The 19401-nt window shown below is 44.0% G+C and overlaps 1 protein-coding gene across 6 annotated transcripts in view; it reads left to right on the forward strand.

The window, feature by feature from the left end:
- ap3b1a (adaptor related protein complex 3 subunit beta 1a) overlaps positions 1 to 19401 on the forward strand; it is a 323977-nt gene that overhangs the window by 167139 nt on the left and 137437 nt on the right. For all 6 annotated transcript variants that reach the window (XR_015077649.1, XM_085982440.1, XM_085982449.1 and 3 more), the window contains exons 18-20: positions 2550 to 2652; positions 3457 to 3571; positions 8646 to 8802. Coding sequence is in view for 5 of the 6 variants with exons in the window: in XM_085982440.1 (XP_085838566.1) it covers positions 2550 to 2652; positions 3457 to 3571; positions 8646 to 8802 (375 nt within the window). In the remaining variant the exon portion in view is untranslated. The remainder of the gene's footprint in view (positions 1 to 2549; positions 2653 to 3456; positions 3572 to 8645; positions 8803 to 19401) is intronic.

The raw sequence follows: 19401 nt of genomic DNA on the forward strand, positions 1-19401 counted from the left end.
ACACCCCCGAGGCGTTATCCGGACCGAGTCGGGAAGCCTCCTGAGAGACTAACTTATAATTAATTAATACAGCAATGTATATTATTTTGCATATAACATGTAATTAATAATTACTTAAAATATGATGTACTAGTTAGCTAGAAGGGGAGGAATTGTGGTGTATGTGCCTTTAAGAGCAATTATGGTGTATGTGCCTTTAAGAGCCCCAGGTGTGCGTAATGCCGGTAATTGCCACTTGGGCTATATAAGCCTGTGTATTGTGTATATCCTTTAGAAACCCCCCCCCCCCCCCCCCCCCCCACCCCGACTTGCTTAGTAAATACCTATGAACCAACTCCTGCCTTCAGTGCCTTTATCTACACACGGACACTACATTATACAGCACAGAAAGAGGCCCTTCGGCCCATCGTGTCTGCGCCAGCCATCAAACCCTGTCTATTCTAATCCCATTTTCCAGCACTTGGTCCGTAGCCTTGTATGCTATGGTGTTTCAAGTGCTCATCTAAATGCTTGTTGAATGTTGTGAGGGTTCCTGCCTCTACCACCCTTTCGGGCAGTGAGTTCCAGATTCCAACCACCCTCTGGGAGAAAAAGTTTCTCCTCAAGTCCCCTCTAAACCTCCTGCCCCTTACCTTGAAACTATGCCCCCTGGTTATTGACCCCTCCACCAAGGGAAAAAGTTCCCCTCTATCTACCCTATCTATGCCCCTCATAATTTTGTACACCTCAATCAGGTCCCCCCTCAGCCTTCTCTGCTCTAAGGAAAACAGCGCCAGTCTGTCCAGTCTCTCTTCATAGCTGAAGCGCTGCAGCCCAGGTAACATCCTGGTGAATCTCCTCTGCACCTTCTCCAATGCAATCACATCCTTCCTATAGTGTGGCGACTAGAACTGCACACAGTATTCCAGCTGTGGCCTAACTAGTGTTTTGTACAGCTCCATCATAACCTCCCTGCTCTTATATTCTATGCCTCGGCTAATGAAGGCAAGTATCCCATATGCCTTTTTAACCACCTTATCTACCGGTCCTGCTACTTTCGGGGATCTATATACATGCACACCAAGGTCCCTCTGATCCTCTCCTTCCTAGGGTCCTACCATTCATTGTGTATTCCCTTGCCTTGTTAGTCCTCCCAAAATGCATCACCTCACACTTTTCAGGGTTAAATTCCATTTGCCACTGTTCTGCCCATCTAACCAACCCGTCTATCGTCCTGTAGTCTGAGGCTTCCCTCCTCGTAACTTACCACGCCACCAATTTTCGTGTCATCTGCAAACTTACTGATCATACCTCCTACATTCATATCTAAATCATTAATGTACACTGCAAACAGCAAAGGACTCCGCACCGATCCCTGCGGTACACCACTGGACACAGGCTTCTAGTCACAAAAACAACCTTCGACCATCACCCTCTGCCTCCTGCCACTAAGCCAATTTTGGATCCAATGTGCCAAGTTGCCCTGGATCCCATGGGCCCTTACCTTCTTGACCAGTCTCCCATGCGGGACTTTGTCAAAAGCCTTACTGAAGTCCATGTAGACTACATCAACTGCACTACCCTCATCCACACACCTAGTCACCCCCTCGAAAAATTCAATTAAATTGGTTACACATGATCTCCTCCTGACCAAGCCATGCTGACTATCCTTGATTAATCCTTGCCTCTCCAAGTGGAGACTAATTCCGTCCCTCAGAATTTTTTCCAATAATTTCACTGGTTTATCCTTACTACCCTTCTTGAATAATGGTACTACGTTAGCTGTTCTCCTGTCCCCTGGCACCTCCCCTGTGGCCAGAGAGGTTCTGAAAATTTGTGTTGGGGCCCCTGCAATCGCCTCCCTTGCCTCCCACAGCAGCCTGGGATACATCTCGTCTGGGCCTGGGGATTTATCCACTTAAGCCCGCTAAAACAGCTAGTACCTCCTCTCTGTCAGTGCTAATTTGTTCAAGTATATCACAATCCCCCTGCCTGATTTCAATACCTACATCGTCCTTCTCCATAGTGAACACGGATGCGAAATATTCATTTAAAACCTCACCTACATCTTCCAGCTCTACACACAGATTGCCACTTTGGTCCCTAATGGGCCCTACTCTTTCCCTGGTTATGCTCTTGCCCTAAATATACTTATAAAACACCTTGGGATTTTACTTTATTTTTCCCGCCAGTGTTTTTTCATGCCCCCTCTTCGCTCTCCTAATTTCTTTTTTTAAGTACCCCCCTGCACTTTCTATACTCCTCTAGGGCTATACTCACTGTTTTTAGTCCTTTGTATCTGCCAAAAGCCTCCCTTTTTTTTCCTAATCCAGTTGTTGGATAGCGATCAGCAGCAGGGAGCCGTGACCAGTTTTTTTTTTTTTTCTCCTTTCCCCTGCCCCCCCTTCTTCCTTGTCTCCCCTCCTAGTTTCCCTCAGCACCCCATCTTTCTCCCCTTTTCCTTCTCCCTCACTCTCGTTCATTTTAATTACGTGCACTGGTACATGTTTGGATCATTTTCTTTGTTCAAAGCTGCAGGAAATTTGAACTATTTGTATGTTTGTACACAGGTTAAGGAACTAGTAACACCTGTAGGTAAACTAAAAGGAAAGAAAGAGAATTTGGGGGACAAGTTTTACTCTGATTCTGAGGAGCAGGAAGAATCCAGTGAAGGTGAGTGAGTGCTGGGAGCGATCCTCATAAGCCTATTTTTCCAGATACATGTTTTTCAGCATCTGATGTAAGTCTGTTGTCTCATTCATGGAATATGGATTTTCTCATCTCCACGTGAGATCACCTCTTTGGAACTGCTTTCATACGAGACTCCAGCCTTTAAAATTTACAACAGATGTGTGTTTGCTATCACCATCAGCCAGTGCCCATACGTGGCCAGGGCAATGCCCTCAGCATCTCTGCCTTTCCAGTGGTGCTGAAGAGCTCATCCAATAAAACTTCAAACAACCCATAACAAACTTGTAAAAACACTATAAATAAAGAACCACCATGACCAAGTCCTATTAATCTGCAGGCAGACTCCGTGTTGCATTGTCTTTGACCAAACAACTACTGATTGTGAGTTGTGCATTGATCTTTGCCTCTCAGCAATCTGGTATCCAGTTCACTACAACATCAAATGAACATCATAGTGGGCCTTAAATCCTGTTATATGCAAAAATGTTCTGTTTTTGCTATACCACATGAAAGGTGTTCAGTTACGAGCTATTTTACAATCATATTCAAATTTGTTACAATATTACTGTTCCATAATATAGTCTGGTGCTGACTTCTGTCTTTTAATCTTCATTTGTGTTTGGGTGGTTTCGAATACATTGGAGCTATTACTATATCGAACTCTTCAACAAAAAAGGTTTATTTTAATTAAGCTTGGATAGATAAAATGTTTTGGTACCAATGATGAATTTAGTCAAAAATTTGAAATGACAAAACAGTCTTAAACCGCTTATCATTTAATCTCAGGTAGTGAATCTAGTAGTGAGAGTGGAAGTGACAGCAAGAATGAAGATAGCAGTGCGAGTTCAAGTGAAGAGTCAAGTGACAGTGAATCGGAAAAAGAGAAAAAGAATGAAGAAAGGTAAAAATACAACACCCCAGAATTGTTCTCGAACCAGACGACACGGCCTGTGGTTGTAGCAGGGTAACTTCAAAACTAATCTGTGGAAATATTATTTCAGTGAGTGAGTGGTAAATCTATGGCACAGGGTCCCGAAGGAGATGGTGGAAGCAGAGTGTGTTCATTCATGCAACTGCAAATTAGATACATTCAAAAAATAATATTTTGGGATGCAGCATGAGTAATTTGAGACATGATATGGATGGTATGTGTAGCATGCTTTGGAGGAACTGGTGACTTTGTAACTTTGGTTCTCAACTTTCCACCACTGGGGGTTTCCTCGCTTCATATTTGGGTCTGTTGTCAAAGATTGTCTGCCATGATTAGTTAGCCACGCCATTATCATTGTATCCTGCAACTACCAGGATGGTAGAAGACGAACTAGATGGACTTTGACCTATTTCATCAAGTAATTCCTATGTAAACGATAATCGAGGTGTTCAGGTAATAGTTGCAATCTATCTGTAAAGTAGACGTTTGGAAACTGTATCAACTATACAGCTATAGGGAGGGGGGAACTTAAAATAATCACCATCATTAGAGGAAAAAGTACTAGGCAAACTTACAGGACTAAAAATGGACAAGTCCCCTGGACCTGATGACCTGCATCCTAAGGTCTTAAAAGAAGTGGCTGCAGAGATAGTGGATGCATTGGTTGTAATCTACCAAAATTCCCTGGATTCTGGAGAGGTCCCAGCGGATTGGAAAACCGCAAATGTAACTCCCCTATTCAAGAAAGGAGGGAGACAGAAAGCAGGAAACTATAGACCAGTTAGCCTAACATCTGTCATTGGGAAAATGCTGGAGTCCATTATTAAGGAAGTAGTCGCAGGGCATTTAGAAAATCATAATAGTCAAGCAGAGTCAGCATGGTTTTATGAAAGGGAAATCATGTTTGACAAATTTGCTGGAGTTCTTTGAGGATGTAACGAGCAGGGTGGATAAAGGGGAACCAGTAGATGTAGTGTATTTGGAACAGAGAGTCGGGATAAATAGGTAATTGAGGTTGGCAAACTGTAACTAGTGCCACAGGGCTCAGTGCTGGGGCCTCGGTTGTTTACAATCTATATTAAGGATTTGGATGAAGGGACCGAGTGTAATGTAGCCAAATTTGCTGATGCTACAAAGATGGGTGGGAAAGCGAGTTGTGAAGTGGACACAGAATCTGCAAAGGGATATAGATAGGCTAAGTGGGCAAAAATTTGGCAGATGGAGTATAATGTGGGAAAATATGAGGTTATCCACTTTGGTAGGAAAAATAAAAAAGCAAATTATTATTTAAATGGAGGAAGACTACAAAATGCTGTGTTACAGAGGAATCTGGGGGTCTTTGTACAAGAAACGCACAAAGTTAGCATGCAGGTACAGCAAGTAATTAGGTTGGCCTTTATTGCATGGAGTATAAAAGTAGGGAAGTCTTACTACAACTGTACAGGGCGCTGGTGAGACCACACCTGGAGTGCTGCGTACAGTTTTGGTCTTATTTAAGGCGGGATATACTTGCATTGGAGGCAGTTCAGAGAAGGTTCACTAGGTTAATTCCTGAGATGAAGGGTTTGACTTATGAAGAAAGGTTGGGCCTATACTCATTGGAGTTTAGAAGAATGAGGTGTGATCTTATTGAAACGTATAAGATACTGAGGGGGCTTGACAGGGTGGATGCAGAGAGGACGTTTCCCCTGGTGGGGGAATCTAGAATGAGGGGGCATAGTTTCAGAATAAGGGGTCACCCATTTAAAACAGATGAGGAGGAATTTCTTTTGAGGGTTGTGAATCTTTGGCCAAGACCAGATCAGCCATGACCTTATTGAATCGAGGGGCCAAATGGCCTACTCCTGCTCCTATTTCTTATGTTCAACTAAGTCCAGTGTCTCAATATTGCAGTAATAAACTGGACAAACTGATGGCCATCTTCACATCAGTTTGTGATCAACTTCTCAACATCTTGTATGAAAGCTGTGGTGTTTGAGAATTGAAACCCCAAACCCAGAGGGTCACAATGTGTAATTGCAGTTTTCACTAACATTCAGACTTGATTGTCCTGGTTAGACAAAAACTGCTTATTTACCCCTAGACTGCTTAGTGTTATTGCAGTGTTTGTCAGGGTGCAGGGTTGGTTGAATTAGGAGTATTAATTGCACGCCCCCCCCCCCCCCCAAGTACAGCAGTTTAAGCTGATTCAAGACTGGGAAGCTAGATTATGGGGGGGGGGTGGGGGGAAAGTGACATGCATTTATATAGCACCCTTCATGACCACCAGATGTCTCAAAGCGCTTTACAGCCAATGAAGTACTTTTTGGAGTGTAGTCACTGTTGTAGTGTAGGAAACGTGGCAGCAAGCTCCTACAAACAGCAATGTGATAATGACCATATAATCTGTTCGTTATGTTGGTTGAGGGATAAATATTGGCCAGGACACCTCCCCTGCTCTTCTTCAAAAGAGTGCCGTGGGGTATTTCACATCCACCCAAGAGAGCAGACGGGGCCTCGGTTTAACATCTCATCCAAAAGGCTCATCTGGCAGTGCAGCACTCCCTCAACACTGCACTGGAGTGTCAGCCTAGATTTTTATGCTCCAGTCTCTGGAGTGGGACTCGAACCCACAACCTTCTGACTCAGCGGTGAGAGTGTACCCACTGAGACACTGAAGATGTCCTGGACTTAGAATTTCCATAATTTTTTTTGGTACAAGACATTAAAATATATGAAAGGGAGAATAATAGAAGAAAACTCACTCTCTGCGTCATTCTTCCAGCTTAGTCTATATCTGTGAAAGGAGCTCCATTAAATTTGAAAGTGCTGCCAGCCTGAGGCAAAACACTCTGCTGCAACAAGTACCGTGTGACCTGGCTAAGATAACATTGATGGGCTGCTTTAAACGTGAACAGAGCGAGGTGGGGGGGCTACCTGATTGGACGGCAGCAAGACAGATTGGCTGCCATTAGAGCTGAAATTTATGTTGTTGATTTAATCTTCATTTAATTAGCATGGGTTTGCTTTTTCCCTGATTATACTGATGGCATTTATTATGCCACTGTTTCACATGATAAAAAGTACATATTACTAATTTGAAAATCCAGAATCTTATTTGACAGGTTGCACTCTTGCCTGTCGGTGATTGCGAAGATCATTGCCCTTTCATGCGTAGGTTGCTGCTGATGCTGTTGATGAGTGTGCAGCTTAGCTTTTTTGTAGCTGACAGCACTGATTGGGGTATAGCACGCACTCTGCTCATTTTATTGCAGACAGTAATTAAGGCAGCTCACCCTGCCACTTCATAACAAATACAGCATAATGCCCTAATTATAACTTTATTAATTTAAGTCAGGATTTAATGATTTTAAAAGTGTTTTATATTGTTTTTCCTGTTTGGAACAAATGAAATCTGTAGTTTAAATTAATGCTGGCTTTTTATTTCTGCAAAAGTTAAAAAGCCAGTTACCAATAAATTCTGTTCATTGGATTAGCATTGGAAATTATCTGCAGTAAGGTAAACATCCATTAATCATCAAAAGGGGCAGAGGAAATGTAGCAATTTTCCACCTAACTGAATCCAGAATTTGAAAAACTATGTACTTTTCTGGTGTTCGAGAACTAAGTGTTTCCATATCTCCCCCAACTGAATCTAGTAGAGCTTACTGTGGGTTGTGCAGTCTTGCAGCATTTACGATGGAGCGTTGCACATTGGCATTTGGTCAGACTTTCATGTGCTGTGGTTCCCTCCTCTCCGATGCACCCAGAGTTGGCAAAGCTGCTGCTGTCCCTTGTACCCATTCAGATTCCTCATAAGCAGGCACCAAGTGCTTGCTGTAATACTGCTCAACTCAACTAGATGTGCTGCCATGCTGGTATCCAAGGTAGATCGGCAGGACACATAAGGCAGCACTTAAGTGAAGTCACTCACCCGTGTCCTCTGGTGTCAAGGAGGAGTAGCATTGAGCAGAGATTTCATGGTCATTCCAGGTCTGCATTAATGTTCCCAAATGTATGTTGAATTGGCATAAAAAAGCTGGATGGTGAGTTTTTTTTTTGCGGGGGGAGGGGGGTGGATGTGAGAGAAGTAACGAACCAGTACAGGGAGGATTATAATGGATTTAATTGCAGAGATTAATCCACCCTGCATTCACTTGAGCACAAATTCTGTAGTGTAAAGTCCATTTGTCAGTCCGAGCATTTATTACTTTTTGCAAATATAATAAAATGTTCCAGCACAGAAACATTCAGCCCATCAAGTCTGTGTTGGTGCTTTTCTACACATGAGCCAATTCGTTTAATCCTAAACAAAACTTTAAAAACTGCAGATACTGGAAATTTCCAACAAAACAGACCAGAAATGCTCAGCAGGTCTGTCAGCAACTGTGGAGAGTGCAGATGAGTTGATGTTTCATGGAGATACTCTTCGTCAGAATGCTGGTTTAATCCTACTCTCCTGCTTGCTCCCTATAGCCTTAAGTATTCCTCTTATTTTTAAGCAACTATTTAATTCCTCTTCAATAGCAATTTGTCGTCGAGAATTCTGAATTCTCACCATTCTCCGTGCAAGGAATCTTTTCTAATCTCCCCTTTAATTCTTCATATGGTTACCTTAAACTTATGCCATGGTGTTAGCATTTTGCAGACCTGTCGTGGAAATCGATCACTCTTAATCCTGTCAGAACCCTTCATAATCTTAAACTGTTGTAGAGTCACCGCTTAATCTCTTTGGCTCACGTGAACAAATCTCTGTTAACAGTGTATTTGTCTAAGAGTTTAAATATAAAAATAAGTATCAATTTGATTAGCAATAAATTATGTGTTCCGAACACATGATATATTTACATCATATAAACACTGTAAGGAAAATGGTAACATTTTGCTTCAAAATTATAACGCATCAACAAATATTCGAAGAATGTTGATCCAGAAATTAGTCGTTTTAAATGTGCCTAAATCTTTTCTTTGTAGTTGGCAATAGAATTTTTTTTTCTAAGAATATTTGGGCTGAAAAACAGACAAATTAGGTTGGTTTTCAATTTTGCTATGTTTCCATCTTCAGTGAAAACAGCGACTTGGAAAACAACAACCAGGCCAAAATTAAATCCAAAAAGATGAAATCTGCAACTTTCTCCGATTCCGAGGACAGTTCATCTGAAGACGGTTCAGGTTCTGAATCGGAGAGTGACTCTGAACCAGAGAGCACAGTGAAACAAAAGGTAACTTGTAATAAGTTCTATTTGTTACTCGTAGGCAGGGACGTGTGAAAATAATGACTCCTCTGTCTGGAAGATGTGGTTTTTTTGTGTGATGGAAGTGATTGGTACCAATATTGGTGAAATGTGGTTATTCATTACAAATCAACATCTGTTTTCACCTGTTCTGATGAAGGGTCTTTGACCTGAAATGTTAACTCTGTTTCTCTCCACGGATGTTGCCTGGCCTGTTGAGTTTTTCCAGCGTTTTCTGATATTTCTGTTTTCACCTGTTCCTTTTGGACAAAATTGATTTATGTACTTAAGGAATGTACCAAGTTACTGGGATTTCTACTTGTTATCACAGTGTTCCCTCTTTACTTATAGAAATAAATGTTTCCCACCTTTTTAGAAATTGGGTAATGTAGTCTTGAGTTGGAAGAATTTAGGAGAGTAATTGTCCAAGCCCTGATCTCTGGTGAGTGTGTTGAATTCCTGTGCGACTAGACTGAGATGTTAAATGCTTTGTGGTTTTCAGAATAAATCTTTCTAAAATTTAAATGTTACTAAACCAAATTGAGCCTATCATGTATTACAACCACCAATTTCCTTCTATCCTTTTTGTTTTAAAACAAGTTTTAATTTGGTTCAGAATTTTCTGTGACTATGTTCAGGGACGTCACACCAGTGAATACATATTATAACCTCTAACGTAAAGTGCATGGTGTTGATTGTGACTGGTAGAAGGGTATTCAATTTACCCAATTTACTTACTGCCTTACATGTTTAAAGTTTCTTTTGGTATTTAAAATGTGTGACAATTGCATCATTTTTAAAAAATCATGCTAATTAAAACTTGGCATTTGTAATATTCTAAATCACCATGAGATTAAAACTTCACTGAAAAAATGACATTCGAAGAAAACAAATAGTTAAACCACCTTTTGGATTATTGTCATCAAAAATCTTGATACAATATGATTTTCAGCTTGTCGATAGAACGTGTGTAGCTATGGTTGCATTTACGCTACAAGTCTAGCATCCCTGCAGAGCAGTTTTGCTTCATACTGACATTACAGTTAAACGTGGCCTGAATCTGCTGTTGAGGCCCAACCTGGCACTGTACAGAAACGAAGGAGCCTCTCTGGATGAGGGAGTCTCACTCTGGATGCTTCAGTCAGTTGGGCCTTCACATCCAATTTACGCTTACAAGTTAAATGTTAGTGTGAAGCAGTTTGAGCTTTGCACTGCTGCTAAACTTGTAGATCGGAATGTAAAGTAAGATTTGACTATAATTATACTGTAGAATGGTGCTATTGTTTATTTTGTTTCATTAACCTTCTGCAATTGTGACATTTTCTAAGTGAAATTTTGGCGATTCAGTGTGGAAATTTGTCAAAAATCCATTGGGAGGCAAAAGTAATATTTAAAACAAAAGAAAACATGCAGAAAACCTCAACTAGTCAGTAAAAGTTGAAAATAGCAAACACCAGTCTTTTTTTGCTTGTGTAACAGGACACTGTTTTTAAAACTTGTTATATTAATCAACAAAATCGAAGTACTTAAATCAGAATTTGCAGGAATGAGTACTGTGAACAATAATATGCTGCCAGGTTTTTGTAAAAAATGTAGAAATCTTGTTGGAATTTTAAAATTCAAGCATGTTGCTACCCTGTTCAAAATGTGATGTACTATGTGTCAAATGAAGAAAAGAAAAAAAAATGATGGGGACTAATGATCAAATGCATAATTTAACAAACCATGGTAGTGATGAAGATTGCATGATCATACAGAGAAAAACAAACTGGAGCAAGCTGACTTCTTGGATGAATCTAATGTAGGCACTGAGCTGTTTGGGGGGAGGGAGGGAGAAAAAAAAATCTGATCCATATTTTAAATATAAAGAAACAAATTGTCTATATCTTTCTGCCCGATCTGTTTTTAAGTGTGAACAAAATGGTATCAGTGGGAGATCTGTCAATGCATTTGGTTTGTCAATGATTGTGTATAAATGTGGGCAGAGTAAGAAATAAAATTTGCACAGTAAAATACGATTTCATTTGCCTTCTCAGCAGCTCCATTGCTCGTGCTGTGGTGTGAAATTTTCATTTTACACAGTTTGCAGGCAGAGGCTATGAATTATGCATTGAGCTAGAGAAATCCTCAATCTCCTGCTTTGTGCCACAAATGCATTTATCTAGGTTCCATCTCTATTACTAGGATGAATCTCCAATTCAGGAATATTTGATCGGATATGGTTTTAACTTCATTATTTGTTTCTGTTATTAAGCCTTTTCTATGACGGTTACTTTGTCTGTCTGTCACAGGAGAATCTGGGTAGCTAGTGACTGGATTGTCATGCATTTTTCTTTTATAATAGAATTTTTATTATCCAAACTCATGGAAATAGTTATATCTGACATTTTAGACAAATGCATTGGAAAAATACAAACCTGAGGCATTTAACATCCCACAGGTAGAGGGTGTCATTCTCTTGGAGTAAAATAATTGAAATGTTTTTTTATTTCAGATTTAGTTTTCGTTAAACTTACAAATTCTACTTCTCTTTGTAGAGTGGATTGATGATCCATTAAATGAAAGGAATTGTTATAAAATCAGCTGTGAAATGTAACTTTGTGTGACTTGCACAGTGACAACCCTTGCCACTCTGGGTATGAGAGAGTGAATGCATTGTAGGAATGTGGGAACAGGAATAGGCCATTCAGCCCCTTGAGTCTGTCCCGCCATTCCATTAAATCATGGCTGATTTGTACCCCAACTCCGTTGTAAGTCAGTTGTGGCCCAGTGGAAGCACTCTTGAGTCAAAAGGTTGTGGATTCAAATCCCCAGTGCAGTACTGAGGAAGTGCTGCACTGTCGGAGGTGCCGGTTTTTGGATGAGACGTTAAACCGAGGCCCCGTCTGCCCCCTCAGGTGGACGCAGAAAATCCCATAGCACTATTTTAAGAAGAGCAGGCAAGTTCTCCCCTGGTGTCCTGGCCAATACTTATCCTTCAACCAACATCACTAAAACAGATCACCTGGTCATTATCACATTGCTGTTTGTGGGAGCTTGCTGTGCACAAATTGGCCACATTTCCAACATCACAACAGTGACGACACTTCAGAAAGTATTTAATTGGCTGTAAAGTGCTTTGGGACATCCTGAGGTCATGAATGGCACTATATAAATGCAAGTCTTTCTATTTAGCCGCCTTTGTTCCAAATCCCTAACAAAAATCCAGCAAACTCCGTCTTAAAAATTTCAATTGACTCAGCATCCACAGCCTTTTGGGGAGAGAGTTCCAGATGTCCACTACCCTTTCTGTGGCAAAGTGCTTGCTGATTTAACTCTTAAATGGCCTGGCTCTAATTTTAAGAGTGTGCCCCCTTGTTCTGGATTCACCCACCAGAGGAAATAGTTTCTCTGTATCTATCCTATAGAATCCCTTTATCATTTTAAAGACCTTGATTGGATTTCCCCTCAACCTGAAGAAATACAAGCCAAGTTTATGCAATCTGTCCTCATTATTTAACCCTTTAAGCCCTGGTATCATTCTGGTGAATCCCCTTCCAAGGTCAATATATCTTTCCTGAGGTTTGGTGCCTGAAACTGAATGCGATACTCCAGCTGGGGTCTGACCAGGCTCTGTAAACTGAAGCATCACTTCTTGACTTGTGTATTCAAACCCCTTTGAGATAAAAGCCAAGATTCAGATGTTGGGAACTGCGCCGTTGCTACTATTTTTTTTTTTTGTATTTTTATATTTTCCTGTTTGAAAGGCATTTATAGCAAAATTATATATTTTGAACTGAGAATGATGAAGGTTTAGTTAAAATGGGGAGATGTCAAACTGGTTGTAGCATGCTGCATTATGACAGTTGGCCATATAAAAAAGACAAAGCAGTTTTTATTATGGGATAAAAGGGACCAGGGATGTGATGAGTCAAAAATAACAAACTGGTAGAATTGGGATTATCTGCAGGTTGTGCCTTGAAAACCAGCAATGATTTGTTAAGTGCATTGAGTATGAAAAATGTCTTGGCTGATTTGCTGAGTCCTAAATTCATCTCTTACTGAACAATTTCCTTACATCCAAGTGAATCCGATCAGAATTTCTTAAAATCAGTTCTTCCATGTCCCCATAAAACGATAACGTAACTTTTGCTACATGCAACCACAAACAAAACCTGCCTGAATCTGCTGATCACATCTTGTAATGGCAACGAAGGCCAGTCAGTTTTGTTGGTGTTGGGTTGAAGCCAACACTTAACATGTTGTCTGAAAGATTTAATTGCTTGAATGTCACATTCCTGTTTCCCTCTTGAACCTGAATTGGAGCGCGAGGATTTGAGCACTTCTAAAATCCGGTTGTCCAGCTAGTGCTGAGACCTACGGAGGAGACAGAAATTAAAGATTGCATCGCACTTCATTCAGTTCCTAATGTGTACCAACTCGTCGCCTGCTGGGGAAACAAACCAGCTAAACCTATCGATATGTTTTTTGTAATTGTCTGGCGTGTATCCGCAAGACATGGGGAAAGTGTCTGTAAGCAAGAAGAATATTGATTAGCACAAATTTTATGTTCACTTAAAAGTCACCAATCAAAAAACAATTAACCTGACCATGTTCACAAAAAATGGGAGCTAATAGTCTTTTCTCTCTCTTCACCTCCAAAAATTAGCTTTTCAAGGCAATGATTGTTCTGCAGTATTTTTCTGTTCTTCATGCACTTTCCTAACAAAAACAAACAACTCCTTGCCCCCCTGTATTGGTTTTAGCCCCTTAGTGACAGCATCTGCTCTGTGAAGATACATAGTACATGGGTGAAAAGGCAATCAAACCTCAGAGCAAAAACACAGAACTGACCAGACTTAAAGAAAGGGAGCAGAGGGAACGGACTCGGCGCATGAGGTAGAATTTACGGAATATAATACTGAGAATAGAGTAAAAATGAGCAAAGTAAGGCACGAAACAACAGTAAGTGCTTCTATTCCCATTTTCCTCGGCGCTTATTTTCCTCATTGATCAAATGTCTTCCTCATTCGTCAGCATTTCAGGAACTTATCATTTACAGTGATGAGTGTTGCATTGTTGGAAGGGACAAACATCAGGTGATACATTTAAAATAAAAACAGAATGCTGGAAATACTCAGCAGGTCAGGCAGCATCTGTGGAGAGAGAAACAGTTAACATTTCAGGTCAATGACCCTTCGTCAGAACTGGAAAAAGTTAGAGATGGAACAGGTTTTTAAGCAAGTGCAGGGGCAGGGGGAGGGGAGGAAAGAACAGAAGGGAAGGTCTGTGATGGGATTGAAGACAGGAGAGATTAAGAGACAAAAGGGATGATGGGACAAGTTAAGAAACAAAAGGTGACTCTAAATGAAGTGTAAATGGCAATGGCAGAATGATCGACAGCTGCCATGTGAGAGAAAAAAGTTAGAGGCAGAGGTTCTGGTCTGAAAATGTTGAACTCGATGTTGAGTCCAGAAGGCTGCAACGTGCCTAATCGAAAGATGAGGTGCTGTTCCTTGAGCTTCATTGGAATAGTGTAAGAGACCGAGGTCAGAGTGGGAGTGGAGCGGAGAATTAGTGATAGACAACCGGACGCTCGGGGTCACCCTTACGGATTGAACGGAGGTGTTCCACAAAGCGGTCACCCAATCTGTATTTGCTCTCCCTAATGTAGAGGAGACTGCATTGTGAGCAGTGAATACAGTATACTAAATTGCAAGAAGTACAAGTAAATCGCTGTTTCACCTGGAAGGAGTGTTTGGGGCTCTGGACAGTGGGGAAGGGAGGAGGTAAAAGGGCATGTGTTGCATCTCCTGCACTTGCACGTGAAGGTGCCAGGGAAGGGGTGTTGGGGGGGTGATAGAGGAGTGGACCAGGGTGTCGCGGAGGGAGCGGTCCCTGCGGAATGCTGAAAGGGGAGGTGAGGGGAAGATGTGATTGGCGGTGGGATCACGCTGGAGATGGCGGAGGATGATCCGTTGAATGTGGAGGCTGGTGGGGTGAAAGGTGAGGACAAGGGGAACCCTATCGTGGCTCCGGGAAGAAGGGGTAGGGGTGAGAGTAGGTGATACATTTATCTATCTAAGACTCTCTCTGCCTGTTCCAGTGGTTCAGATGGTTATTGAAGGTCCCATGGTACTGTTAAGAGAAGAGAGGAAGGCTTGACCATAATTCTTTCCTGAGCCAACATCACCAGTAAACAGATTAACTGGTCATTCATGACATTAATGTTTGAGACCTTGCCGTTCCCAAAATGCCACTTGAATTTACCTACATAACTTCAACTGCGCTTCACAGTAATTAATTGTGTTTGAGGTACTTTGGGACATTTCGGAGATGTGCTAAGCATCATAGATATCTTAGAATCATACAGCATGGGAGGAGGCCATTCGGCCCATTGTGCCTGGGCCAACTCTCTGAAATTACTGCCAATTAGTCCCACTCCCCTGCTCTTTGGCCATAGCTCTGCAAAGTTTTCTTTTTTAAAGTTGAGATCCAATTACCTTTTGAAAATTACTATTGAATCTGCTTCCACCTCCTTTTCATGCAATGTATTCCAAATCATCATAACTTGCTGAGTTTAAAAACAAAAATCCCCTCTGTAAGCTAACGATCTCATATATGCTAAGTAGGTTTGAGAAGTTTGTGAATTGTACATGGTTAATGGAAGGAAAGGACTTGATCGATGAAATGGTCTTTTCTTCTTTCTGATTTTCTGATATTGACACATCAAAGGGTAAGTACTTAGGAGTAGGAAACACCAAGACTGGTTCGACGAGAATGATCAGGAGATCCAGGAGCAAATAAGCCGCAAGTGCAAGGCATTCCTGATCTGGAAACAGCAACAGAACTCGAGAGCAAGAAAGCAGTTCTACAGAAGCCTGAAGGCCGAGGTCCAACAAAAAACTCGCGACCTAAAGAACAGATGGTGGGAGGAGAAAGCGCAGGAGATCCAGCAGTTAGCCGACAACCACGACGTGCATGGATTCTTTAGCGCAGTCAAGACCATCTACGGCCCAAGCACCCAAGGCCCTTCCCCACTGTGGGCCAAGAACGGAGAGGTACTCATCAAGGACAGGGAGGCAGTCAGTGCCCGCTGGAAGGAGCACTTCGAAGATCTCCTTAACCACAACTCTGTCTTTGATACGAGCGTCCTCAACTCCATCCCACAGCATGCTGCCCGCCACCACCTCAGCACAACCCCAGCCCGGCATGAGGTTGAAAAGGCCATCTGACAACTGAAGAACAACAAGGCTTCAGGAGCAGATGGAATCCCCGCCGAGGCACTAAAGCATGGCGGAGAAGCACTACTGGCGCGAATTCATGAACTCCTTTCTCTTACCTGGAAGGAGGAGAGCATGCCGGGGGATCTCAGACGCCGTAATTGTGACCATCTTCAAGAAAGGTGACCAGTCCGATTGCGGTAATTACAGAGGAGTTTCCCTGCTGTCTGCCACAGGGAAAATCATCGCAAGAATCCTCAATCGCCTTCTCCCAGTGGCCGAAGAGCGCCTCCCAGAGTCGCAATGCGGATTCCGCCCACTAAAAGGCACAATCGACATGATCTTCACCGCACGTCCATTACAAGAGAAATGCAGGAAACGGCACCAACCGCTGTACATGGCCTTTGAGCTCACAAATACCTTCGACACTGTCAACCGTGAGGGATTATGGAGTGTCCTCCTCAAATTCAGCTGCCCTCAAAAGTTTGTCACTATCCTCCGCCTGCTTCACGGCGACATGCAAGCTGTGATCCTGACCAACGGTTCCACCACAGACCCGATTCACGTATGAACCGGGGTCAAGCAAGGCTGTGTCATCGCACCAATGCTCTTCTCAATCTTCCTTGCTGCAATGCTCCATCTCACCCTCAGTAAGCTCCCCACTGGAGTGGAGCTAATTTACAGAACAAACAGGAAACTGTTCAACCTCCATCGCCTCCAGTCCCGATCCAAGGTCGTCCCATCCTCTGTTGTCGAATTGCAGTATGCAGACAACGCTTGCGTCTGCGCTCACTCGGAGGTCGAACTCCAAACCATCGTCAACACCTTCACCGAAGCGTACGAGAGCATGGGCCTTACCCTAAACATCTGTAAGACAAAGGTCCTCTACCAACCTGCCCCCGCCACACAATACTGCCCCCCGATTATCAAAATCCACGACGAGGCCTTGGACAACGTGGACCACTTTCCATACCTCGGGAGCCTACGGTCAACAAGGGCAGACGCCGACGACGAAGTCCAACACTGCCTTCAGTGTGCCAGTGCAGCCTTCGGCCGCCTGAGGAAGAGTGTTTGAATACCAGGACCTCAAACCCGGCACTAAGCTCATGATCTACAGAGCAGCAGTGATACCCGCCCTGCTGTATGCCTCAGACATGGACCATGTACAGCAGGCACCTCAAAGCACTGGAGAGGTACCACCAACGCTGCCATCGCAAGATCCTGCAAATCCATTGGCAGGATAGGCGCACCAACGTCCGTGTTCTTGCTCAGGCCAACATCCCCAGCATCGAAGCTTTGACCACGCTCGATCAGCTCCGATGGACGGGTCACATTGTCCGCCTGCCCGATACGAGACTCCCAAAACAAGTGCTCCACTCGGAGTTCCGGCACGGCAAGGGAGCCCCAGGTGGGCAGAGGAAACGCTTCAAGGACACCCTCAAAGCCTCCTTGAAAGTGCAACATCCCCACCGACACCTGGGAATCCCTGGCCCAAGACCGCTCAAAGTGGAGGAGAAGCATCCGGGAAGGCGCCGAACACCTCTCGTCTCTTTGAGAGCAAGCAGAAGCCAAGCACAGGCAGCGCAAGGAGCGCACGTCAACCCAAGCACCTGCCCCTTCAACCACCGTCTGCCCCACCTGTGACAGAGACTGTAGGTCCCGCATTGGACTAATCGGTCACCTGCAAACTCATTTTTAATGTGGAAGCAAGTCTTCCTCTGTTCCGAGGGACTGCCGAAGGAGAAGACGACGACTTAGTATTACCTTTTTCTTGAATAAATTGCATTTTCTTACTGCTGCTTCTAACCTAAGAACTGTCTGAAATATTGTTCTTTGAATAGTTGTATAGGCGTGTCTCTCTATTGGTCATTTTCCAATTTATTTAAAGAAACTTGCATTTAAGAACATTAAGAAATAAGAGCAGGAGTAGGCCATACGGCCCCTCGAGCCTGCTCCACCATTCAATAAGATCATGGCTGATCATCGACCTTAACTTTGCTTTCCCGCCTGATCTTCATATTCCTTGATTCCCCGAGAGTCCAAAAATCTATCTCGGCCTTGAATATACTCAAAGACTCAGTATTCACAGACCTCTAGGGCAGAGAATTCCGAAGATTCACAATCCTGAGTGAAGAAATTCCTCCTCATCTCAGTCTCTCTCTGCTCATTCCCTCTCTCTCACTGCTCAGCCCCTCTCTCACTGCTCAGTCCCTCTCTGCTTATTCCGTCTCTCTTCCTGCTCATTCGCGCTCTCGCTCGCTTTCTGCTCATTCCCTCTCCCTGCTCATTCCCCCTCTCTGCTCATTTGGAACACGGCGCTGGAGGAGAGCAGAGGTGTCTGTGAGCTCCCACAGCTTTGTTTATTTTTGAATTTTCCGCCCTTTTTTGCTGCTGCCGCTGCTCTGCCAATGCTTTGGGGCCTACCTACCTGTTTGCCTCTGGGCTTACCTGCCTCTCCGTTGCCGCTCGGCCGCCTCGTTTCCCGCGGGTTCGCTGCTGCTGCCGCCGCTTTGGGACCTATCTGCCTCGCCTCTGGGCATACCTGCCTCGTCTCCCGCGGGTCCGCTGTTGTTGCCACCGCTTTGGGGCCTACCTACCTTGCATCTGGGCCTACCTGCCTCATCGCCGCCGCTCGGCCGCCTCATCTCCCGCGGGTCCGCTGCTGCTGCCGCCGCTGCTTTGGGGTTTACTTGCCTCGCCTCTGGGCCTACCTGCCTCAGCCGCCGCCGCCGCCTCGTCTCCCGCGGGTCCGCTGATGCTGCCGCCGCTTTGGGGCCTGCCGGCCTCGTCTCTGGGCCTGCCGGCCTCGCCTCTGGGCCTACCTGCCTCACAGCCGCCACCTCGTCTCCCATGGGTCCGCTGCTGCTGCCACCGCTCTGGGCCTATCTGCCTCGCCGCCGCTCGGCCGCCTCATCTCCCGCGGGTCCGCTGATGCTGCCGCCGCTTTGAGGCCTGCCGGCCTCGTCTCTGGGCCTGCCGGCCTCGCCTCTGGGCCTACCTGCCTCACAGCCGCCACCTCGTCTCCCATGGGTCCGCTGCTGCTGCCGCCGCTCTGGGCCTATCTGCCTCGCCGCCGCTCGGCCGCCTCATCTCCCGCGGGTCCGCTGATGCTGCCGCCACTTTGAGGCCTGTTTGCCTCACCACTGCTTTTTCTTGTATATTTTACGTACTTTTTATTTATTATCATGCGTGTCCTGAGTGCGAAAGTGGTTATTATATATAGTCACCAAACACTCTTGGACTTACGGAACATTTCAGTGGATTTTTACGGAAATACAGACATCAAAACAAGAAACTTAACAAAGGACTTACCTATGGAGGAACTGCGGGACAATGGAGAGCAGGGGAGCCCACCCCTCGACCAGAATCATCAGGCCCCGGGGAG

Source organism: Somniosus microcephalus, chromosome 1 (genome assembly GCF_052327205.1).
Source record: "Somniosus microcephalus isolate GS21.2 chromosome 1, FLI_Smic_1.0, whole genome shotgun sequence".
Classification (NCBI taxonomy): domain Eukaryota; kingdom Metazoa; phylum Chordata; class Chondrichthyes; order Squaliformes; family Somniosidae; genus Somniosus; species Somniosus microcephalus.